The following is a 25,772-nucleotide window of genomic DNA, read 5'->3' as shown; positions in this document are numbered from 1 at the left end:
ACTCACCAACAGCCTCCCACATTCTACACTCTCATGCACACTTGGGAAATTTACAGTGTCCAATTAACCTACCGAGCTTCATGTCTTTGGGATGCAGGAGTAAACTGGAGCAACTGGGTAAAATCAATGCAGTCAGAGGGTGATTGTGCAAACTTCACATAAACAATCAATCAATCAATCAACCTTTATTGTCATCTTGCAAAGCAACAATTGTACAGTGCAAAATGAGAAGACGTTTCCCAGGGAATACCGGAGCATCGCACATAAATCTTAAACATTTCACACATAATAAAACAATAAAAACAATCCAGTCCCTGATGAAACAGTATAAATAGTTAAAAGCAGGTAAAACAGCAGGTTCAGATTCAGATTCAGATTCTATTTTAATTGTCATTGTCAGTGTACAGTACAGAGACAATGAAATGCATTTAGCATCTCCCTTGAAGAGCGACATAGCAAACGATTTGAATAAATAATAATAAGTGTCCGGGGGGGTGGTGATTGGCAGTCACCGAGGTACGTTGTTGAGTAGAGTGACGGCCGCCGGAAAGAAGCTGTTCCTCGACCTGCTGGTTCGGCAACGGAGAGACCTGTAGCGCCTCCCGGATGGTAGGAGGGTAAACAGTCCATGGTTGGGGTGAGAGCAGTCCTTGGCGATGCTGAGCGCCCTCCGCAGACAGCGCTTGCTTTGGACAGACTCAATGGAGGGGAGCGAGGAATCGGTGATGCGTTGGGCAACGTTAAAATACAGTAAAAACAGTCATTAGAATGTCCAGGGCAGCTGATTTGAGTGGCCAGTGCCAGAGTTATTAAATTGTCAGTGCAAAGCAGCAGAATCAGTGACTGTTTTAGCACAGCCTGTAGCAGGAAGCTGTTTAGCAGTCTGGTTGGCCGGGCTTTGATGCTACGGTATCTCTTGCCTGATGGCAGGAGATCCAGGTGTGTGTGGAGGGGGTGCAGTTTGTCCTTAGCTATTCTCAGCGCTTTTTTCAGACAGCGGCTCTGGAACAGTTCTTGTACCGAGGGTAGGGAGACACCAATGATCCTCTCTGCACCCCTCACTACCCTCTGCAGAGCCTTCCTGTCCGAGCGGTTACAGTTGGAGTACCACGTGTTCATGCAGTACGTGAGTACAGACTCCACCGTGCCCCTGCAGAAAGTCCTGAGGATGTTGGTAGGGAGTGAGGCCTGTTAGAGTTTCCTCAGGCAGTGCAATCGCTGATGGGCACCACAGGTCAGGATTGAACCTGGGTCTCTGGCACTTTGAGGCGGCTGCTCTACTTATTTGAACATATGTTATGATACCAATTTAAACCTGTTGATCTGAGCCTCCACACTAATAGAAGTTGATTTACAATCGCAGAGAGGTTGACAGGCAGTGATTACTTCCTGTTATGCTGTTTAAACAGTTCACTAACTTTGAGATGTTGTGATTCAATGCTTACAATGAGTTTATTTATTACCTAAGAGCAGGAATCTCAAGGTTCTGACAGCATACATCAATGTGCCAGTTTTACACAGCATGTGGCTGAGTGACACATCTCCCATTATCTGTAGAAACTTTAGCATTTTCACTTTGTTGAAAGTGTTATTCACCTTCTCATAATTTTAACAGCCATTTTTGAACCATTTAGCTCTTTATTCATTAGATATGGCATACATTTTTATCCAGTGTAGCCCAATGTTATCCAAATTCAAATCTACACCATTGTATTCTCTCCATTTATTGCATCATTCGTCTTTTTTGCACATTACGATGTGATGATCTTTCATCACAACACTCACTAGAACAGGAGTTTGGATGAAAAGCCACAAACCTGAAATGTTAACTGTTTTTCCTTCTCTATTACCTTGGTAACCTTTTTTTCTAATTTCTGATAAAAGATCTCCCACCTGAATCATTAACTTGATTATTTTTCTGCAGATGCTGCCTAACCTGCTGGGCATCTCCTGCAGCGTCTGTTTTTATTTCAGATTACCAGCATCCAAGAGTCAGAACTACTCATGTAAGAGGTATTTGGAACATTGACAAATGCAACAATTATTTAGAGAATACGATGTACATCTGGAATGTAGCTAAGCAGGCAGGTTAATTAAAAATTAATTGTCAAGGAATCTTCTCGGTTGTTAAAAGTGACCACTGGTGATGTGTTCAGGTTTTCGGGATGGACCTATCCAAGCAACTCCAGGCCTATGAAGTCGAGTATCACGTTCTTCAGGATGAGCTGATAGATTCTTCTCCGACAATGACGGAAAATGAGCGTTTGGAAAAATTGGAAAAGAACAACAATAGTTTACGAAAGCAAAACAGTGACCTGCTGGAGGAGCTTGAGGTATAACGGGTGAACTTTGATCAAATTCTTCATGAATATGGACCTCTGACATTGTTATTAACCTGTGGCCATCTGGCGTATTGAAGTTATAGCTCAAGCCTGCAACGGTGGAACTAGAAAGGAATAGTAATGCCCCTGTCCCACTTGGGAAACCTGAACGGAAACCTCTGGAGACCTTGCGCCCCACCCAAGGTTTCCGTGAGGTTCCTGGAGGTTCCTGTCACTCTCCCTAATGATGGAAAGTGGTTTCCGCCTAGTCGAGGCTTCTTCTATGTTCCTGCGATTATTTAAAAAAAAAAAAAAAACCGGCCTCTACTGAAAATAGGTTTCCGTTTGGTTGAAGCCAGTGGAGTGGGGTCGCTATTTACTTACAGGCAGTCGAAGGCAATCTCCTTCGCTGATCGGCCATTTAGATTGGCTCATTGGAATTTTCAGCAAAGATCCGATAGGATCTTTGGTTTTCAGGACCTAGAAGATCCACCGGAAAGTAAAATGCCCGCTAACTTTATTAAACTTCTTAAAACTGTCTCCACTCCTTCTCCCCCGTTCTCTCTCCCCTTCTCTTCTCTCTCCACTTATCTTCCCCTTCTCTCTCCCTTTCTCTGTCCTTCTTTCCCCTTCTCTCCCTCCCTCCCGCGCTCTCTAAAGGACTTACCGTGCTCTGTGGCAGCCGTTAACCTTCCACTTTATCGTGCAGACAGCGCTCCTCCTCTATCCCTGGCCCCCACCTTTGCGATGTGTGTGTGTGTGCGGTCGGTAGCAAAGATCCTATAGGACCTTTGATCAGTAGATGCAGCTCACGCTTCGGTCGAGGCTTTCCAGGCAAGTGACCAAAACCTCTGGTGGCTCATGGAGAGTGACCGGAACCTCCAGGAACCTCATGGAAACCTTGGGTGGGGCGCTAGGTCTCCAGAGGTTTCCGTTCAGGTTTCCGAAGTGGGACAGGACATAAGGAAGCCAAGTCAGTGGATATTTTTAAGGCAGAGATAGACAAATTCCTGATTAGAACAGATGTCGAGGGTAATGGTGAGAAGGCAGGAAAATGGGATTAGGATGCAGAGGTCAGCCATGATTGAATGGCGGAGTAGACTCGATGGTCCGAATGGCCTAATTTTACTCCTATAACTTGTGAACTCATTAATTACCCACTGGAGACGAGAGTTAGAGATGCTGTAATATGGAGCAAATAACAAACTGATGGAGGCACTCCGCGATTAGCCAGCATTTGCGGAGATGGAGGGATGATTGATGTTTGGGGTCGAGACCCTGCATCAGGTCCTAAAACATTGACCATTCCATTGCCTTCACGGATGCTGCCTGACCCACTGAGTGCCTCCAGTTGTTTGTTGATTACCTGCTGCCCTGGACATGTCGGCTCCTCCGGTTTCTGCTGAGCCCTTTATAACAGATAGAAAATCAGTGGTGAATGGTAATGAGGGAATGATTAACAGTTGACAAGCTGATATTACAAGTTATTTTAAACCAAGGTGCCATTTGCCCTTAAAAAGCAGTATTTTAACAAAGAATAGACTTTTCCTGGTTACCCAACCAATGATTACCATTCAGTGTGGATCATCGTGTTATTTAAACCATAAGACATAGTAGCAGAATTAGCCCGTTCACCCCATCGACTCTGCTCCACCATTTGATTATGGCTGATCTATGTTTCCCTCTCAACCTCTTTCTCCTGCCTCCTCCCCATATCCTTCGAGTCCCTTACTAATCTGGAACCTATCAATCATTGCTTTAAAACATACCCAATGACTTGGCCTCCACTGCCGTCTGTGACAATTAATTCCACAGATTGAGCTCCCTCTGGCTAAAGAAATTCCTCCTCATCACCATTCTAAACGTACATCTATATATTCTGAGGCTGTGCCCTCTGGTCCGAGACTCTCCCACTACTGGAAACATCCTCTCCACATCCACATTTACCTGTTTGTGCGATCTTGCACTGCATAGGTGAATTGTAATGTTTCCCTACGTTACTATTGTGACTGCATTTCAAAAGTATCCCTTTGGATCTAGCATGCTGAGATTGCGAGAAGTGCTTTGTAAACCCCATTCTCTCCTTTTTGTCTCTCTGTAAAAAGGTTGCTCACACTAAGATCGAAAGCCTGGAAGCTACAGTCAACACCTTGCTCTCTAATGAAGGGAAGTTAAAGCAAGCCATTCATACACTTGAGTTGGAGAGAGCTGCACTCCTGGCCACGGTTGAAGAATTTCATCAGCAGGTGCCCAGCTCCGAGCACGTCAGTGACAACACTTTCTGAAGCACAAAAGGATTATAAAATGTGACGCACTTTACATGATGGTTCTAAAGGAGAAGTGATATTGGGATTAGTCAGATTCTCTGGTCCCATCACAACACCAAGCAAAATATCTATATGTGGATCTATTCGAAGGCACAATAATACCACCTTGTTCAACAATGTTGGTGGCGTATCGCTGATAACTGTATTGTCAGTCACCTGCTGTCAAAATCAGATCAATGGCAAACTTATTGAAAATTGTGTGGATTTATTTATATCTAATGGTTAAACCCTGCTTTTTTTTTAAAATATGGGACTGTTCTTAACCAGGATACTGTGCTTGAAGATTCCTTCATAATATCTTGTATGTATTCATAATCTCAAACAAACTTTGTGCTTGCAGTTTCAACCTGCCATTTAAATGTGGATAGCCTGAGGGTTACACCTGAGGTGGTCGCTCCATTTCAAAATTTCAGGGAGTACTTTGTAACGAAATTACACTAATGTTCCTTTTGCTATTAATTAGAAACTTTTAGTTCTTTTAAATTCACCTCCTGCGAGTTAGTGGTTCATTTCATTTTTGCTATCAGTGGCCAAAGTTTGTGTAAATTTTGGCTTTATAAATTCCAAAGCCTTTCCAAAGGGAATTATCAATGTCAAGAAATAAGAAAACGGAGAAGTGAAATCAAGCAGTTTCTTTTGCATAACTTTCCACCACCCATAGTGTGGTATTATGTAACATGGCTTGTTACCTGTGTTTTACCAGTGTTAACATATCAGCTTGATGGGAATAGAAAATGGTTGATAAATAGGAAGAAATGTTTATCGTACTTTTATGCAAAATAGAGTTCCAAGATCAAACTATTCATGACTGACTCCTCATCAGTCATTTCAGTGAGCAGCCGTTGGCATAAAAATGCTGACAGTTCTTGATGTTTAATTACAAAACATGGGCATCATATCGTCAAATGAAACAAATTTCATCAGCGCTAAGAATATTCAGTGAATTAACATGATATCCACCAGCCGATATATTTTAAGAATTGGAAGCCATCACTTTGCTACTTCAGATCCTTGTTCTTATTCACTATTTAAGCAAAATTGCCTGCACCTTTACAAATGTGACAAAATATTTGGGTGAGTCTGCTTCATGGGTCAATCCCTTTAAAGGAAACTGCACTGTACCAAATTAAATAGATCGAAAGGGATCAGATCCTACTTGCATGAACTTCTTCACTCTTGCTAGAGTTTTGAAAGATAAAAAGGATGTTATTTTTCTTTATTGACCATTTAAAGAAATCTTTTATGAACTGAAAGCAAGCTAAATAATGGGTTAATATCATTGCAGTCATGCAATTCAGAGAGAATAACTTTTTTTAAATATATAAATTAAATTGATTATGACCTTGTATGTAGTCTATTTTTCAACTGAGAATTTATCTGAGGTGGGCTTTGTAACAAGAGGGTAGGAGAGATATCCAGAGTTATAAAAATGATGCACTATTACTATCACCATCTCACTTCACTCCCTGAAAGGAAGGGTGTATGTAGATGTTGGACAGTATTCCAATGTTGTGATTGTGATATATTCAGACACCAGTATAATTAACTGTGCTTTACTTGTTCATGTGCCTTTTCATATAATTTGAATACCTCGGTTAGTTGTATTACATAATGAGTGAGCTAAGCTTTGTGTTTCCAGGATATGGTCACATTAAACGGGTTGCCATGATGTTTTGAATTTCATGTTTTGCATCTTTTGGATTTCTTCATTCGTAAATCACGGCCATCTCCGTTGTGACTCGGCCCTGTACCATCACCAGTAATTATGTAAAATAACTTACTTCAGTCTTGTAGGGAGCAGTTTGACCTTTAGAGTGCAACAGTGTAAAATGGTTTCATGGTGAATCCAAAATGACTTTGTGTACATCTCTCCCACTATCGAGGTAGCTTGGTGTATGGAATAGTATTTCATTTAGTTTAGCCTAGAGATACAGCAGGGAAGCAAGCCCCAACGGTCCATTGAGTCCGCACGGAGCAGCGATTCCCGCACGCTAACATTACCCTACACACTAGGGACAATTTCCAATTTTACCGAAGCCAATTAACCTGAAAACCTGTATGTCGTTGGGATTGTGGGAGGAAACTGGAGCACTCGGAGGGAAACCCACGTAGTTCCAGGGAGAAGGTACAAACTCCATACAGACAGTACCCGTAGTCGGAATCAATCTGGGTCTCTGACACTGTAAGGCGGCAGCTCTACCCCTGCGCCACCACGCCGCCCTTTTCTACACAATTGAACATTTGTTTTGGATTTACCAAATGGGAGTTTGACAATTTCAATGTTTATATTCCTGTCTCAAAGCCAATCAATTATTTCTATTTTAACATTTTGATATTTTTATGTGATGCTTGGAAGTGAATTATTGCCGCTGTTTTAAAAAAATAGTAATTGTCCCATATCCGCAATTTGTGTCAAGCGCATCACTATGCATTACTTCAGAACCCCAGAGGGGCAAGGCAGAAAGAGAAAGAGGATAAATGAATGCAGTCCCCATGGAGAGGAAAATCAGGTTACAATCTTTGCCTGGGTGTGCAGAAATTGTTTTTGAGTCCATTTTATCCCCACTGAACAATGGATTGAGTAAGAGTGAAAGTAGTTAACGCCTGCAGCATAAAACAAGTTGTAATCTAAGAGAATCTGGTGCAAATGGAAGCGAAAGTGGAGCAGGTAAACCTGGTTTTCGTTTGCTTCTTTGAAAGTTATGTAGAATTTTACTTCGGAGTCACACGAGTGACTACGTGAAGACCCCGTCCAGTACGCATGCGTGTCATATCGTCTATCGCATTGCGTGACGACTGGCAGGGTGAACGTGATTCTCCTGCCAGCAACAGACGACCTGAGGTAAGTTTTTTTTTAACTTTCAGGTTAAATCTTCTTGCAGGAACCTCTACTTAGAGGTCCTGCTAAAAGTCCAGGTCGAAGTCAGGACAGAGGGGAAACCCCAGCCTCGAACTTCAGGGAATCCCGCCCACGGACCAAGGCGCTCGGAACCGTGGAATGCGGGTAGCGAGCGACGGCAAATTCACCTTTGAGCCGCTGGCAGTAGAACCAGAGGCTTCAGATTGGTGGAGAACCCGCTCGGGAGGCCGCGGCAAGCGGGGAGCGGACTGCGGTGGATTCGCCTTCGAGCCGCTGGCGGTGGTGCCAACGGCTTCATATTGGTGCCGGGGGCATCTGGACAGCCGCTCCGGAGATCGTGGAATATGGTGAGCGACCTGAGAACCCGCTCCGTAGACTGCGGGATGCGAGGAGCGGACGGCAGTAAGTACTGTGCCGCTGGCAGTTAAACCAGCGGCTTCATATACCCCCCCCCCACCCCCCCAAGCAGGATCCCCCCCCCCCTCCCGACTTTGTAAATCGCGGCTATCCCTTTGATAGGGACGGCGGAGATATCCCGGCTGCAGTTACTGCTGGGATACCCAGATCGGGCGGGGGGGGGGAGAAAGCTCCGACTGGAGAACACCGTGGAGAAGCCCTGTTATAAGGGACCGCGGAGAAAAAGCTCGGGGGAGAAATAACCCGCAATGGAAGTGTTTGTACAAGGACCACAGAGGAACCCCAGCTGTAACAAACCACGACTACGAGACCAGGCTCGGGAGGAGCGTTGCCCTGAAGCAGAAGGTTTAAAAAGGACATGCAGGTAAATTCCTTACTAGAAGGTCGTTTTGTGCTATTTTTGTGAGAATATGTTACAGGAATGGACCGCATCCAGACTGACTGCGGAGGACCGCGGAATTGCGGGCAGTCAGCAGCTGTAGACTGCGCCTGGATCGCTATTGATCAGCAATCTCCGGCCTGGCACCTGCACAATCGGAATCGACACCTCAGACTGGTGGGAAAGCCAAGCAGAAGTCGGACAGGCCAAAGACTCGGACGAGTCGGGCTGTGAAGACTCACAGCCGGCGGGAGCAACTGTGATCGCATATCCCGCATGGAGCGGTTGATGGATCAGAAGCTCCAATGTGACATGCTCCGGTATATGGAGCCTAGTCACCTGGGACGCCCATGGCAGCACCTTATTGAGGGCTGCATAATGCATCTCCCTCGACATTGTACATCAATGATCTGGATGAAGGTGTGGTAAATTGGATTAGTAAGTATGCAGATGATACCAAGATAGGGGGTGTTGTGGGTAATGAAGAGGATTTCCAAAGTCTACAGAGTGATTTAGGCCATTTGGAAGAATGGGCTGAAAGATGGCAGATGGAGTTTAATGCTGATAAATGTGAGGTGCTACACCTTGGCAGGACAAATCAAAATAGGACGTACATGGTAAATGGTAGGGAATTGAAGAATACAGTTGAACAGAGGGATCTGGGAATAACCGTGCATAGTTCCTTGAACGTGGAATCTCATATAGATAGGGTGGTAAAGAAAGCTTTTGGTATGCTAGCCTTTATAAATCAGAGCATTGAGTATAGAAGCTGGAATGTAATGTTAAAATTGTACAAGGCATTGGTGAGACCAAATCTGGAGTATGGTGTACAATTTCGGTCGCCCAATTATAGGAAGGATGTCAACAAAATAGAGAGAGTACAGAGGAGATTTACTAGAATGTTGCCTGGGTTTCAACAACTAAGTTACAGAGAAAGGTTGAATAAGTTAGGTCTTTATTCTCTGGAGCGCAGAAGGTTAAGGGGGGACTTGATAGAGGTCTTTAAAATGATGAGAGGGATAGACAGAGTTGATGTGGATCAGCTTTTCCCTTTGAGAATAGGGAAGATTCAAACAAGAGGACATGACTTCAGAATTAAGGGACAGAAGTTTTGGGGTAACATGAGGGGGAACTTCTTTACTCAGAGAGTGGTAGCGGTGTGGAATGAGCTTCCAGTGGAAGTGGTGGAGGCAGGTTCGTTGGTATCATTTAAAAATAAATTGGATAGGCATATGGATGAGAAGGGAATGGAGGGTTATGGTATGAGTGCAGGCAGGTGGGATTAAGGGAAAAAAGTTGTTCGGCACGGACTTGTAGGGCCGAGATGGCCTGTTTCCGTGCTGTAATTGTTATATGGTTATTAGGAGTCACTTCTGGGCTGACTCTGAAGACAGGGGTTTGGCTGGAGAAACCACGTGTGCAGGAACAACACTACCAGCAGCAGGAGCTCGACAAGTGGCCGTCGGGTTCTGGAAGGCCACATCATCACGCAAGACCTCACATCTTCGACGGCAGCACCCCTACGCACCCACCAGCAAACCACGATGAACTGAAGCTGGTGAAAGCTTGAAGGTCATACAACTAGGACAAAGTTCTTTTTTAGGCCACAGCCCAGAACGGCCATCCTGGAAGATGCGCCAACCTCGTACTCGAGCTCCTCTATCTCCCAGGAGCAGATGTAAAATCATGCACACATGTTTGAGGCTGCTTCTGGGTCGGGTTGCATAAGTCCTCCCATTCGGATAAAGGTATGGAACCTCATCGATGATGTCTCCTGTCACGGATACAAGTTGGTAATATTAAACTGGTTTGAATATTTACACTGGTTTGGGATAACACTAGATTAGTTTATACTGCACACAGGTATGGTTGGAGTTGCCTTTCAAGACAAGGCTCACAAGAATGGGATGTGGACTGATCATTGTCAAAAGCCTCAAACCGCATGTGCAGTATAGACTTTTCTGAATAACTTCCATGTGATCATTTCCACTCACAGGGTTGAAGATATTTGAAATTTAACTGGATGAGGCAACGATACACTCAGAAGCGTTACAAAATGGGCTAACCAATTTCCAGATTATTTACCAAATCACTACTATCAGTGCTTCGACACTGCACAGAGCTAACAAATAAGTAGCATGGCCAATCTGGATGATATTGAACATACTGTATTTTACTAAATTAGCCTTATCAGCCACATAGCTATATTTGAGGATTTGGTTCTCATCCGTCCAGTTAAATTTAAATTAAATTGATACCAACTGAAACTATTGATTGTTGGGATACAATCATCCATTTATTGGTCTGGGATCAGCTCTGAGACAAAAAATTAGACCTCTACTATTTTTAGCTGAAACAATCAAAGTCACAATGATGGACAGCTTTGCTCCACTAAAACCTCTTATCCGTAAATCTTCAGTCATTTCCAAACTGATGCTATTGCCCAAAGATGGGTAATTTACTAATACCATCTCTAGTTACAGAGGCAGATGGGATTAGCATGAGTTATCAAGTGTTCAGTCATGGTATCAACTGCCAATGGACACCAGGTGCATTCTGGGCATTAAAGAGTGTGTAGATATGCATATACGGCATGCACAAGTCCAAGGTGATACACTTTGGTGGTGGTATATGTTAATCACAAAGGTACAATCAAATCAAAGTATCCGGTGATAGTTTTACCAAACCGCATTTAGCACTGGTGTATTATTATGCAAAATCAATAACAACACAGAATGAATGTGTGATCACAAAGTATTTAATGACAATGTGGATTGATAGAACACTAACTATTGAGTTGCTTGCATCCAGTTTCAATCAACAGTGAACGAGGCATACAGTGGCGAAGGGTGCATTCTCGCTACACTAGGATGGAATGTCCTTTTATGTCTTCCTCCATTTTGCCTCAATAGACGGGTTTTGCAAAATTCAGCAAGATTCCCGCTTCCGGGTTTTCATAGTGCCTGCCTGGGTTACACCTATGGCTCCTGCTGAGGCGAAGAATGAACATAAAACCTTACATGGTTAATTCCGGATAAAAAGATGCTGGTTCAGTTGTGATGTTGAAACCATCCTCTGCATGATATAATCAATCATAGACTTACAGACTCTGAGAGATCGTTTCTGCGGCTCGGGTTCTCAAACCATAAGCGTTAAGAGTGCTCACTACAGACTGCAGGAATAGCAGCAATCTGCATAGGAGATGGGAAGCATTGTTTATGCTTCCTTACGTTTAACTCAGCACGGATGACTGACACATTAAAATTCAGTTTTATGGGATTATAACATTGTTCCTATTCCATTACTGTGCCTAAGTACCTCCAAATCATTTGGCTAATGAGTACATAAACCACTGATATCCAGAGAATGAAGGTATCGTCAGCTTAAAACCTCCCAGGCTTAGGGACGCAGAGATATGGGTTGTTAACATTGTACTACGTCACTTCACCGATGGGCACCAGCAACATCCCTGTCCATGGTCATACTCACGTACTAATGATTACGCCATGGCACTGAGTACAGCGCTACGGGTCCAGTCATTGCAATACTGGATAGGATGATCATATCTGCGGGCTATAATAACATGTTTTGTTTATGATTAATCAAGCAGATTAACCATCTAACCATATAACAATCACAGCACGGAAACAGGCCATCTCGACCCATCTAGTCCGTGCCGAACACGTATTCTCCCCTAGTTCCATATACCTGCGCTGGACCATAACCCTCCATTCCTTTCCCGTCCATATAACTATCCAATTTATTTTTAAATGATAAAAACGAACCTGCATCCACCACCTTCACTGGAAGCTCATTCCACACAGCTACCACTCTCTGAGTAAAGAAGTTCCCCCTCATGTTACCCCTAAACTTCAGTCCCTTAATTCTCAAGTCATGTCCCCTTGTTTGAATCTTCCCTACTCTCAGTGGGAAAAGCTTATTCACGTCAACTCTGTCTATCCCTCTCATCATTTTAAAGACCTCTATCAAGCCCCCCCTTAACCTTCTGCGCTCCAAAGAATAAAGCCCTAACTTGTTCAACCTTTCTCTGTAACTTAGTTGCTGAAACCCAGGCAACATTCTACTAAATCTCCTCTGTACTCTCTCTATTTTGTTGACATCCTTCCTATAATTAGGCGACTAAAATTGTACACCATACTCCAGAATTGGCATCACCAATGCCTTGTACAATTTTAACATTACATCCCAACTTCTATACTCAATGCTCTGATTTATAAAGGCCAGCACACCAAAAGCTTTCTTTACCACCCTATCTACATGAGATTCTACTTTCAGGGAACTGTGCACAGTTATTCCCAGATCCCTCTGTTCACCTGCATTATTCAATTCCCTACCATTTACCATGTACGTCCTATTTAGATTTGTCCTGCCAAGATGTAGCACCTCACACTTATCAGCATTAAACTCCATCTGCCATCTTTCAGCCCACTCTTCCAACTGGCATAAATCTCTCTGTAGACTTTGAAAATCTACTTCATTATCCACAACCCCACCTATCTTAGTATCATCTGCATACTTACTAATCCAATTTACCACACCATCATCCAGATCATTGATGTACATGACAAACAACAGTGGACCCAACACAGATCCCTGTGGCACCCCACTAGTCACTGGCCTCCAACCTGACAAACAACCATCCACCATTACTCACTGGCATCTCCCATTCAGCCACTGTTGAATCCATCTTGCTACTCCACCATTAATACCCAACCATTGAACCTTCTTAACCAACCTTCCGTGAGGAACCTTGTCAAAGGCCTTACTGAAGTCCATATATACAACATCCACTGCTTTACCCTCATCAATTTCCTGAGTAACCTCTTCAAAAAATTCAAGAAGATTAGTCAAACATGACCTTCCAGGCACAAATGCATGTTGACTGTTTCTAATCAGACCCTGTTTATCCAGATGCTTATATATATTATCTCTAAGTATCCTTTCCATTAATTAGCCCACCACTGACGTCAAACTAACAGGTCTATAATTGCTAGGTTTACTCTTAGACCCCTTTTTAAACAATGGAACATCATGCGCAGTACGCCAATCCTCCGGTACTATTCCCGTTTCTAATAACATTTGATATATTTCTGTCATAGCCCCTGCTATTTCTACACTAACTTCCCTCAATGATTAGACAGGGACACAAGACCAAACTAGAGTTGCATATCCCATGGACCTTGGGTTGCGTGTGATCACGCATTTACACCAGTATGTCAAGGAGCCTTATAGACTTACAGCAATATTATTAGTTACATAAAATCTTGTTAGAAGGAATCACTGCGAACCTTCTCCCAGATGGTTATATGGGTCTCGCATATACAGGAGTGTACATTGACATTGAGTCTCACTCCACCAGGACCACTATAACTCAGCAGCAGGGATGGACCACATCCTAGCGTTTGCAGGATGGTCAAACTATTGATCTGTCCAAATATTCAGAATAAACCTATTGCCAGATCAGGGGTATTTACCAACTCTATGTTAGGTATGGTTCATACTTCCTCCAGGTTGAGGGAGGTTACTATTGCCACTGTTATTCGTTAATAGCATCAACATGTCTGTATGTCATGTCTGAATGCATTCTTAATGTTCACTCATCATTGGCCTACTGATGCAGTGTATGACGCCTGGGCTCGATTCCACGGCATGAAATCACAGAGCTTTAAAATCTTCACGTAGTCACTCACGTGACTCCGAAGTAAAATAGTAAGATTAAACGAGAACTTACCAGTTTGAAGTTTGATCTCTATTGTATGAGGAGTAACGTTGAGGGATTACGTGCCCTCCGCTCCCAGCCCTGTATCATAAAGTTCAACTGGTATGGTTCTCTTATCTTACTATGTTCAGTTCAACAACTGTTATCTGTGATTTCACACCGCTGCTTTGAAGATTGACACGCATGCGTACTGGACGGGGTCTTCACGTAATCCCTCAACGTTACTCCTCATAAAATATAGATCAAACTTCAAACTGGTAAGTTCTCATTTAATCTTACTATTTTACTGTACTGAAATAGGTCACTCGAACAAACAGCACGAACACAGTGTGTGAACTTCACCTTATTCCTCCGATACTCCTGGTGCTGGCATGGGGATGTAATAAACTTTTACAACTACTATTTTTTTTCTTATTGAGCACGGGCTGCTTTTGGGGGAACGTCCATAAGGTGGGGAATTTTTGCAGTATTATTGCAAAACTTTCTTTACACAGCATTTTACTAGTTTAAATCATAAAGAACAGATCGAGTGGCTTCATGGGAGGTTGGAGGGGATTCCCTCAAATATAAATGATTTAGAAACATAGAAACATAGAAATTAGGTGCAGGAGTAGGCCATTCGGCCCTTCGAGCCTGCACCGCCATTTAATATGATCATGGCTGATCATCCAACTCAGTATCCCGTACCTGCCTTTTCTCCATACCCTCTGATCCCCTTGGCCACAAGGGCCACATCTAACTCCCTCTTAAATATAGCCAATGAACTGGCCTCAACTACCCTCTGTGGCAGAGAGTTCCAGAGATTCACCACTCTCTGTGTGAAAAAAGTTCTCCTCATCTCGGTTTTAAAGGATTTCCCCCTTATCCTTAAGCTGTGACCCCTTGTCCTGGACTTCCCCAACATCGGAAACAATCTTCCTGCATCTAGCCTGTCCAACCCCTTAAGAATTTTGTAAGTTTCTATAAGATCCCCTCTCAATCTCCTAAACTCTAGAGAGTATAAACCAAGTCTATCCAGTCTTTCTTCATAAGACAGTCCTGACATCCCAGGAATCAGTCTGGTGAACCTTCTCTGCACTCCCTCTATGGCAATAATGTCCTTCCTCAGATTTGGAGACCAAAAACTGCACGCAATACTCCAGGTGTGGTCTCACCAAGACCCTATACAACTGCAGTAGAACCTCCCTGCTCCTATACTCAAATCCTCTTGCTATGAAAGCCAACATGCCATTCGCTTTCTTTACTGCCTGCTGCACCTGCATGCCTACCTTCAATGACTGGTGTACCATGACACCCAGGTCTCGCTGCATCTCCCCCTTTCCCAATCGGCCACCGTTTAGATAATAATCTGCTTTCCCGTTTTTGCCACCAAAATGGATAACCTCACATTTATCCACATTAAACTGCATCTGCCAAACATTTGCCCACTCACCCAGCCTATCCAAGTCACCTTGCAGTCTCCTAGCATCCTCCTCTTGAATTTGAATCTGAATGGTCATTTTAAAAAAGCAATCTGTGTTCTTCAGTGCATTCAAATGGTATTTATTTCTTCAGACTAACTCCCGTCCATTATATCCACCAGAAATCTTTTCAGCACTCCCTTTCTGCTTTCTTTAAATTATTTCTGGTCCACGAATAATTACACACTATTATTCCAAAGCACATTAATGAAGTCTTTGTTGAATTTTGGATGGGATAGTAGTAGATTGCAGGTGATGTGTGGTCGGATGCAAGCCTGGGCGATGTGTCATATGGAGGACAGGCTGTTGCCCATGCAGCACGTACTCCCTCTCCACGTCGCTGATTGATCCAAAGGAACAGCAGGGCCGTTCCAGTTTGACACCACGCCGTCACAGGGGCTGCCAGAGCAAGGTTGTCGACAACGACAAACTGCCTTAGGGGCTCCGACTCCGGATTTTCGTGAGGTTTACTCTTGGAGCCTTTTCCATGACTGGATATGGCCACAAGGCAGTGGAGGTTTTAAATCAGAGTTTTCCCTCTCCTAGATGAACTGCCTTCCCAGGTTGATGAGCCCCATATGCCCGAGACCCATGCAGGTCTATAGCACCTGCCCACTGCCCACAAGGGATAGTATTGAATCTATGTATGCTGATTTTTTTTCATTTTACATAAAATCTGGCAGAAATGCTAAATAGTTAAATGCACGTCAGTTTGGATTGTACCTTCTCCCAGCAAACAATGATCTATTCTACATTTTCCTTGATATCCATCCCCTTTGTCTCGGTTTTCACACCTTACACTTCCTTATCTATGTATCTCCCTCTCCCCTGACATCAGTCTGAAGAAGGGTCTCAAGCCGAAACACCCATTCCTTTTCTCCAGAAATGCTGCCTGTCCCGCCAAGTTACACCAGCATTTTGTGGAAAATCTTGCCCCTCGGGCTCCTGTTAAATCTTTCCTCTCTCAACTTAAACATATGCCCTCTAGTTCATGAATCCCCTACGCAGAAGAAGACCCATACATTTCCCTCATAATTTTCAAAATGCATCACCTTACACTTATCTGAATTAAGCTCCATTACCCATTCCTCGGCCCACTTGCCTAGCTGATCACAATCCCGTTGTAATCCTTGATGACCGTTTTCTCTGCCCACGATAACAGTTTGCAAATTTACTAATCATGCCTTGTACATTCAATACTTATAGTTGGCGTTTCTGCTGTGGATGAGTAGAGGCATTTGGAGTCGTTGATTAACAAGGCATTAAAGGCAATATGTCATGTAGAATCTGTGGTGAAAACAATAGACTTACTCTTTCAGAGTAATGACCCTTCAGCAGAACTGTACTGATAAAAGGTCTCCGACTGGAAACATTAACTATGTTTCTCTCTCCACAGATGCTGCCTGATTTGCTGTATCCTGGTATTTCCTGTTTTCATTTCGAATATCCAGCATCCGTTGTATAATGTTTTTCAATTGAAGGCACCACCTCTGCTTGACGAGGTGGGAGAGAAACAAACTAATTCAATTATCTGCTGAGGTGTAAAATATCAAAAGCTGAGAGGTTACAATGAGCCTGTGCGATTCCCTCGGAAAGGTGGTGAAAACACACAAAAATGAGAATGCTGGAAAACAGAAAAATTTGAAAATCCTCAGCAGGTCAGGCAACATTTGGAGGAGAAGAGACAGTTACATTTAAGTCAAAGATCCTTTCTAAGAATTGGGAAGGAATCAAAACGGTCGGGTTCTTGGGAGAGTGAGGGAATGTCTTTAATCTGTGCGACCATGTGAATCAGCTGCAAACATGGTTATCTGGTCATTGAGTAAATGGGAACTGTTGGAGACAGAGAGTATAGGCAAAAGAGTTTAGGAGTTGCAAAAGGCACAGCAGGTAAACCTGATAAACATGATCATCAAGTTAGACTGGGCAGATCCTCCACTCCCAAAGGAAAAATAAATTAACAAATTGAGTCAATATCACAGAAGGATGACCAATACAGACCAAAAAAATCAAGTTACTTGAAATTTAGTTCAATTTAGAGATACAGCGTGGAAACGGGCCCCTCGGCCCACCGTGTCTGTGCCGACCAGCAATCCCTGCACACTGGCACTGTCCTACACAATTAACCTTAAAAAACTGTGCCTCCTTTGGAGTGTGGGTGGAGTCCAAAGCACCCAAAGAAAACCCACGCAGGTCACAGGGAGAATGTAAAAACACCATACAGGCAGCATCCATTGTCGGGATAGAACCCGGGTCTCTGGCGCTGTAAGGCAGCACCTCTACCACTGCACCACCATTGTAGAAGTCATTATTAATCCAGAATGCTGCAGTGACCCAGACAGAAGATAGACACTTCTAAAATATAGGTTCGTTTGTAATTAATATAATGCAGCTTGAGGGGCAATGTAATCAAAATACTTAACATTGTATAATTTGGGAAAATTAATGTACAGCTAAAAGTGAGCTGATAAGGACAAATGGAGTGTGCTAGCGGTTGAGATGGGTGTTTAAGAAATGTAGTCATTGTGATAAGACTATAAATGAGCTTTAAAGTTCAATTTAATATCAAGTTGAATATCCAGATAATATGCAGCCTAACAAGGATGTCAGGAGGGCGATGGAATTGGTGGTAAAGGAATGTAGTTTGGGGCAAATTTGAAAACAATGAAATCGGCCAAACTGTGATTAATTGGAGAAACTTTTTGACTCAAAGAAGACTTCATGATGGACAAGCTGGATGACTAAATAAAGATGGGGAAGGAGAAACAGTGATCAAATTAGCAGTCATACACAGTGAAACATTCAGTGGCTTTGAGCCAAAAATGTATTGGACCAGAATAAGCGGTTAATAATAGTAAAACAGGCCCATTTACACTTTAGGCTCACAGTGGAATTCGTTCTATGTCTTTGCATCTTTATCATAAAAGATCTAAGATCTAACCAGAGAAATGTGTGCACCATATCTGTTTTTGTTTGTTTTTTTTGCAAATGGTTTTTTGAGATTATGTGGTCCAAAATTGGAGGGCGGAGTTGAGGACTTCAGTAAAATAGAGGAACATGTCGGTTTGCAAAGCTGGCCTAGGCGTGTGCGCAACTAATTCATGCTAAGGGTGGGGTAGGTCGGGTGTAATTTCTGTCTAACCCACTGAAGGCCTCGCATCAAGAATGAGGTCAGCCTGACAGCGTTCGGTCGATGACCACAATTGTCCATGTCCTGATTGTGCCTCAAGTGCACAGCGAGATACTGGCGTGCAGATGAATGATGAAGCATATCAGGAGGTTGCAAGCAAGGATGGGGCATGACTCCAGCCTGGACCATAGCAGAACACCACAAAAGCACTCGGACACTCCTTGGCCAACAGAAGCCAGCAGATGATGTCTAAAAATGGCAAGAACTGGGTAAATTCGCCCCATGTGTGAGAGAACTAATTTCACTGTACAGTTCTTGGCATTTTCAGGCAGCGTTCATTGGTTTGTGTCGACGAATGAGTGTCTAAGAGCTTGTGTAGGCCAACACGTATCAGGCACCATGTTTTAGGCTCCCCTTCCCCCACCATTCATGTCAGGGTCCAAAAGGGTACTCATATTCATGTGTTCAAGAAGGAACTGCAGATGCTGGAAAATCGAAGGTACACAAAATTGCTGGAGAAACTCTATGGAGCGAAGGAAATAGGCGACGTTTCGGGCCGAAACCCTTCTTCAGACTGATGGGGGGTGGGGGGGAGAAGGAAGAAATGGGGAGGAGGAGGAGCCCGAGGGCGGGCGGATAGGAGGGTGGGAGGAGACAGCTAGAGGGTTAAGGAAGGGGAGGAGACAGCAAGGGCTAGCAAAATTGGGAATTCAATGTTAATGCCATCCGGACGCAAGGTCCCCAGGCGGAATATGAGGTGCTGTTCCTCCAATTTCCGCTGTTGCTCACTCTGGCAATGGAGGAGACCCAGGACAGAGAGGTCGGATTGGGAATGGGAGGGGGAGTTGAAGTGCTGAGCCACCGGGAGGTCAGGTTGGTTATTGCGGACTGAGCGGAGGTGTTCGGCGAAACGATCGCCCAACCTACGCTTAGTCTCCCCGATGTAAATCAGCTGACACCTAGAGCAGAGGAGGCAGTAGATGAGGTTGGAGGAGATACAGGTGAACCTTTGTCGCACCTGGAATGACTGCTTGGGTCCTTGAATGCAGTCGAGGGGGGAGGTGAAGGGACAGGTGTTGCATTTCTTGCGGTTCCAACGGAAAGTGCCCGGGGAGGGGGTGCGGGAGGGAAGGGAAGAATTGACAAGGCAGTTGCGGAGGGAGCGGTCTTTGCGGAAGGCAGACATGGGGGGAGATGGGAAGATGTGGCGAGTGGTGGGGTCACGTTGGAGGTGGCGGAAATGGCAGAGGATTATGTGTTGTATTTGCCAGCTGGTGGGGTGAAAGGTGAGGACCAGAGGGACTCTGCCCTTGTTGCGAGTGCGGGGATGGGGAGAGAGAGCAGTGTTACGGGGTATGGATGAGACCCTGTTGTGAGCTTCATCTATGGTGGCGGAGGGGAATCCCCGTTCCCTGAAGAACGAGGACATTTCTGATGCCCTGGTATGGAATGTCTCATCCTGGGAACAGATGCGGCGTAGGCGGAGGAATTGGGAGTAGGGGATGGAGTCTTTACAGGGGGTAGGGTGGGAAGACATGTAGTCCAGATAGCTTCAAGGACATGCATATTTAGGGAGACAGTGGGGGGGGTTATTCAGCGAAGAAACAGGCTAATCAACCCTCCACAGTCATTACAACCAAAGGGCATCCATCCATATTAATCCCTTTGTCGATTTTGTTTCCCATAATTATCGATGCCCAAGTCATCTTTGGTGCTCATCTAGACACTTCCACCACTCTCTCAGGCAGTGTATTCCAGGCAGTCACTGCTCTCTTTGTGAGAAAGGTCCCCGTCAGATCCCCTTTAAATCTCTTATCCATTACCCAAAATCTATGTCCTTTAGTTTCAGCTCTCTCTGTTGTGAGGAAATGGTTTCTGCACTTTACCCTAACTATATTGTCACAATGTTATATATTGCCACCATGTCCCCTCTTAAACCTTCACCGTTCCAGGGTGAACAGACATAAAATCACCAGTCGCTCTTCATAACTGAAATGCTCCATCTCAGACAACATCTTCCTGAATGTCCTCCGTACCCTCTTCAGCACTGTCACATTTCCTGTAATGTAGTGACCAGAACTCCATTTAATACTCCAACTGAGGTTAGACTAATGTTTTATAAAGTTGGAGCAGAGCCGTCTTGTATTCAATGCCCCAGCTAATGAAAGCCGCCATCCCATAGGCCTTCTTAACCTTTGCTGCCATTTTCAGGTACAGTATCTTTGGACTTGTGCATCAATGTCCCTTAGTTCTTTCAATATTCCCTTAGACCCTATCATTCATGGTGCACGTCATAGCCACATTACCCCAGCTAAAATCCATCATCTCAACCTGTTCCAGATAAAATCTCACCTGCCATTTCTCCTCAGCTACTTTACTGGCCCATCCACATCACCCTGCAGCCTGACTATCCACCACACCATCAACAATTCCACAAGTCTTAGTGTCATCTGTACATTATTGATTGTGCCTCCTATACCCACATCTAAAGCATTCACATACAATGCAGACAACAAGGATCAACGCCAGTTCTCATGAAATGCCGCTAATCACACGATTACAATCACAAAAACCAACCTCTCACTTCTATCTCCTATTGCCAAGCCAATTTTGGATCCAATTTACCATGGATCCTATGTGAAACTTTGTTGAAGGCTTTACTGAAGTCCATATGAACTACATTTCCAGTACTGCCCTCATCTAAACACTTTCTGAACTCTGAATAATTCAGATTGGTCAAACAAGATCTGCCTTTGCCCTTGGGTCTTTGTCTTTCCAAGTAATTGTTAATTCTGTCTCTGAATTTTTTTTTTGAAGAGACGTTCCCCATATTAGACTCAAAGGTCTGTAATTACCTGGCTTTACCCTGCAGCTCTTCTTGAAAAGAAAGGCCTCGCCACAAAAACACTATGCACCATCAATCTAGAGATTAAACAAATATTCAGAATGTTTAACAGTCACTTAAGTGGGTTATGAACTATATTTTTTGCTGATCCCGTGCACGACAATCCAGCAAATAGATTTAAAGAGCATGTCAACAAACCCAACCCAATCCTGCTAGTTTTATTGCATGGAGACACGAGAAACTGCAGATGCTGGAATCTTAAACAAAACACAAAGTGCAGGAGTAACTCGGCAGGTTAGGCAGCATCTGTGGAGGGAATGGATAGGCAACTTTTCGGGTCAGCAATCTTCTTCTGATTTATTGTATTCTCTAACCAGAGCTATTGGATCCTATACCTGCAATGTGAACTCTAATGGGGTCATGGCATAATGTCTGTGAGACATTTACCTTCCTTCATTGATCAGTCCACTCTGCATGTGTTGGTATCCCAAGCTTGTTCTTCACATGTTGATAACCTGAAATAATGTCACTACTCCAACCCAACTAAGTCCAGCAAAGATCAAACAACTTTCCCCCAAAGGATCCTCATCTTCAAGTTTCCTTTGTTGTTGTGCTTCTTGATGCCTCAGGTTACTTTGACTAAAGTGTGGTTGTGAACAGCTGTTTATGGAAGGGTTGGGCACTGATCTGAGCCAGTCTTTCTTTATCTCAGTTGTTCAATGTGGGAACGCTGCTGGCCTTACCCCTGAGACTCCAAACTTAGGAAGGCAAACTGCATGAAAAGCAGATCATCTGGATGCCTCTCTGGCTACTGTCCTCCCTTTCTTTGTCCACAATCATCAGTGATGGTCCGCTGCCGATAAAGCATATCTCTCCTTTAAAAAATGCAGGCTGCCTTTAATTGGCAATAGCTAATGTTGAATTGATGCTCCAGCTTTGGCAAGCTGCCAATGGACAAGATGAATAGTACTGCTAGACTGACTAATTTATTGGAATTTAATTAGGCAGATTGTGGTGTATATATTGTCATCATAAATGTCCAAGCAAAATGCCCTTTTCAGGGCCAATTTGTACTACAATATCTTTCGGATATGTGCAGAAAACAGGAGAACTTAATATGGCTCATCCATCGATCATCATGTTCCCACATTGAGGCTCCTTCCTGACTGCATCTACCTAGGAGACTGGAATGAAATGAAATAGATAAACCTATCAAACAACATGGAGTGAACTTTATTGACCTAAACGTTACTTTTAATGTTATTCTGTGCAACCCAAAAAGATCTGTGAAGGACTTGAAAGTTTAAAGAGTCCTCAACTTGTGAATACACAATGAGAGACACCCATGAGTGATGGTAGAGTTGTTAGCAACAGGTTTTGCTCAAGTAGCATTTCTGCACATCTACCCCATGTGCACATTAGAGGGGAACTACATAGTGAAGTGTCTGGTGCGGAGGATTTTTGTGGTAAAATGGAACTGTGTTTAGTTTTGATTTTAATTCTGCCAGAAACAAGAAATTGGACTTCAGGTTTAGAATAGATTTGGAATGGTTCCAGCAGATCACAATGGTCTTTAGACACACTGGAGTCTTTTTGTAAACTCACATTCATTTGAAATGCTGTAACTTCTTGCACCATTCATCAACATTTCTGCTTTTGTGAAATGTAATGGAATTATCTTTCATGCTTCAGGTAAGTCACAAACAACAGATAATGCTTTGATAGACATGCCCAGGCAAATCTAGATTTCTACTGAATTTAAAGTTGAATTTGTCATCTCTCAGCTAAACCTGGAGATTCTGATGGGTGACACCTGTTGGTCCAACATGTATACTAGGAGACGAACTGGAAAAACATTGTGTAAACTTACCAGATCATTGCTTAAGTATACATGATGCCAATTCCCAATCTCTGCTTCTTTCTGATGCAGAAAAGCAGGCAAATGAGGGTGTGACACAAAAACAATAATGACTAGTATTCTTGTGGCGTCTCTTAACATAATAAAATGTCCCAAGGCACCTCAAAAGAAAAACAGATGAGTAATTAAACAAAGTTTGGCACTGGACCATCGAAAGTCAAATTAGGAGCAGTGGTTTGTTTAAGAGGGAAGCAGTGCTGCAGAGGAAGAGAGAGAGGATTGGAGAAGCAGAGAGATCTATGCAGGGAATAATTGACCCTGGCAATGTTTTTTTGAAGATCGGATACTGTCGACAGATTCAAAGTGTTTTAAGCCAAGCAGAATTAGGCCATTCGGCCCATCAAGTCTACTCCTCCATTCAATCATGGCTGATCTATCTCTCCCTCTTAACCCAATTCTCCTGCCTTCTCACCACAACCAAAGACACCCGCACTAATCAAGAATCTATCTATCTCTGCCTTAATAAATATCCACTGACTTGGCCTCCACAGCCTTCTGTGGCAAAGAATTCCACAGATTCACCACCCTCTGACAAAATAAATTCCTCCTCATCTCCTTCCTAGAGAAACATCCTTTAATTCTAATCATGCTGAAGTGAAGAAATCTAATCAAATCCAGCACAGGAACCAGGGATGGAAGTCAGCAGTTAAAGGAATAGGGAGTATGCTTAGAGGAATAGGGGGAGGATCCAGTTTTATGCATAAATCTGTCTAAACTGGGATGAGGGCGGTGGCGGTCTGAGGGTTTCCACTTTTCCTTGCACTACAGAGGAAGCCACCTGTTGATTCTACTCCACTTTACAGAACCATCCCACTCATTTTTTCCAAATCTCTATTCTCTCCACGTTTCTAGCAACTGTGCCCAGAGTCCACTGATCACACACTTGGCACAGTAATTCATCAAGCTATCAACTGCACAACGTTCGGACATGGGAGGAACCCCAAGTACTTGGAGGAAGCCTGTGTGATCACAGGGAAAGTAGAAGCTCTGCACAACATCACATGTCAGCACTGAACGTGTCTCTGGGGCTGTGAGGCTACGGCTTTACTCGCTGCACTACTGGTCCTAGTGGGAAATAATGACTAGTTGGGGTTGGAATTTGACAGGGCAAAATATTGACAGGAAAAAAATGAAACAATGAAAGAGAGAGATTCAGAAAGAAAAGATAGAATCATTAGAAAGAAAATGCCAGTGAAACAAAGATAGCAGTAGTAGGCTTAGATCTTGTGTGATGCTCAAGTGTGTCTCTGGTTGAAGGCAGGTTACAGAGCTTTGCAAAGAATTGCCTAGAAATATCCGACATAAAGTTAAATTAGAGATGAAAATAATGAGAGTGTCCAATGTTAATACCAAACGCCACGGGTGGGATGAAGATTGTCGATATAAGCTTGGACTTCTGGAAATATGTCTTGTGAAAATTAAAGTCCAGGGATGAGCCATCACCAGCATGGTTTGATGCAGAAGCGCTGTTGAAATGAGGAATGGAGTCGGTGATCAATTGACCCATGACAACATTGTTGGTGACAATAGGAAGGAAGGAGAAGTGACAGCTGCGGTAGAGTTGCTGCCACACAGCGCCAGAGATCCGTGTTCGATCCTGACTGCGGGTGCTGTCTGTACGGAGTTTTACGTTCTCACCATAACCTGCGTGGCTTTTTTCCGGGTGCTCTGGTCTCCTCCAAAGATGTACAGGCTTGTAAGTTAATTAACTTGGTAAAGTCATGAATTGTCCCGTGTGTGTGTGTAGAATAGTGTTAGTGTACAGGGATCGCTGTTCGGCATGAACTCGATGGGCCGAAGAGCCAGTTTCCATGCTGTATCTCCAAACTAAACTAAGCAGTGAAGTGAATGCTGAGCCATTTAAAATGCTTCTCTATGCTGTCAGTAACAGATACAACTATACTGGGAAATTTATTAGCATTTAAAAACTTATATAGAAGTTCTATGGATTCATATTTCTATTCTGTGGAATTCATTTTAAACTACTAGATGGGACTCATGACTTTGTTGGTCAAATTAAGTGCCAATGTTGAATAAAAGTTTATCTCATAGAAATTCCACTTTTGTGCATTGTCAATTTCATGCCACATAATCTAATGCACAATGTTTAAAAAAAAAAAACCATCTTGAACAGCAGGCAATTTGGGTCAGCCTATAAATGGAATTACAGGAGGAAGAAACCTAAATGCTGGTTTAAAAGGTAAAGCAGATTGCGTTAGTCCCAGTGGTGTACTCCATCACTGTAGTTGCCATTATGTTAGCCAAGCTTCAACTTACAATATTGTTTCATTCACAGGGCTGTCTCAGGACTGTGGGGATATGATCCTGTCAAAGAGCAATTATTCATTCCAGCTTCTCCTGGCACAATCTAACCT

At 43.5% G+C, this 25,772-nt stretch overlaps 1 protein-coding gene across 6 annotated transcripts in view; it reads left to right on the top strand.

The window, feature by feature from the left end:
* The window catches only part of tbc1d1 (TBC1 (tre-2/USP6, BUB2, cdc16) domain family, member 1), a 253,815-nt gene extending 247,484 nt beyond the window's left edge, over positions 1–6,331 (top strand). For all 6 annotated transcript variants that reach the window (XM_055637685.1, XM_055637669.1, XM_055637677.1 and 3 more), the window contains 2 exons: positions 2,157–2,333; positions 4,427–6,331. In XM_055637685.1, coding sequence (XP_055493660.1) covers positions 2,157–2,333; positions 4,427–4,606 — 357 coding nt within the window. In that variant the 3' untranslated portion in view covers positions 4,607–6,331. The remainder of the gene's footprint in view (positions 1–2,156; positions 2,334–4,426) is intronic.
* Positions 6,332–25,772: the final 19,441 nt, after the last annotated feature.

This window comes from Leucoraja erinacea, chromosome 1, assembly GCF_028641065.1.
Source record: "Leucoraja erinacea ecotype New England chromosome 1, Leri_hhj_1, whole genome shotgun sequence".
NCBI classification, from domain to species: domain Eukaryota; kingdom Metazoa; phylum Chordata; class Chondrichthyes; order Rajiformes; family Rajidae; genus Leucoraja; species Leucoraja erinaceus.
The sequence above is the reverse complement of the archived record's forward strand: the minus strand, read 5'-3'. Positions and strand labels throughout refer to the sequence as shown.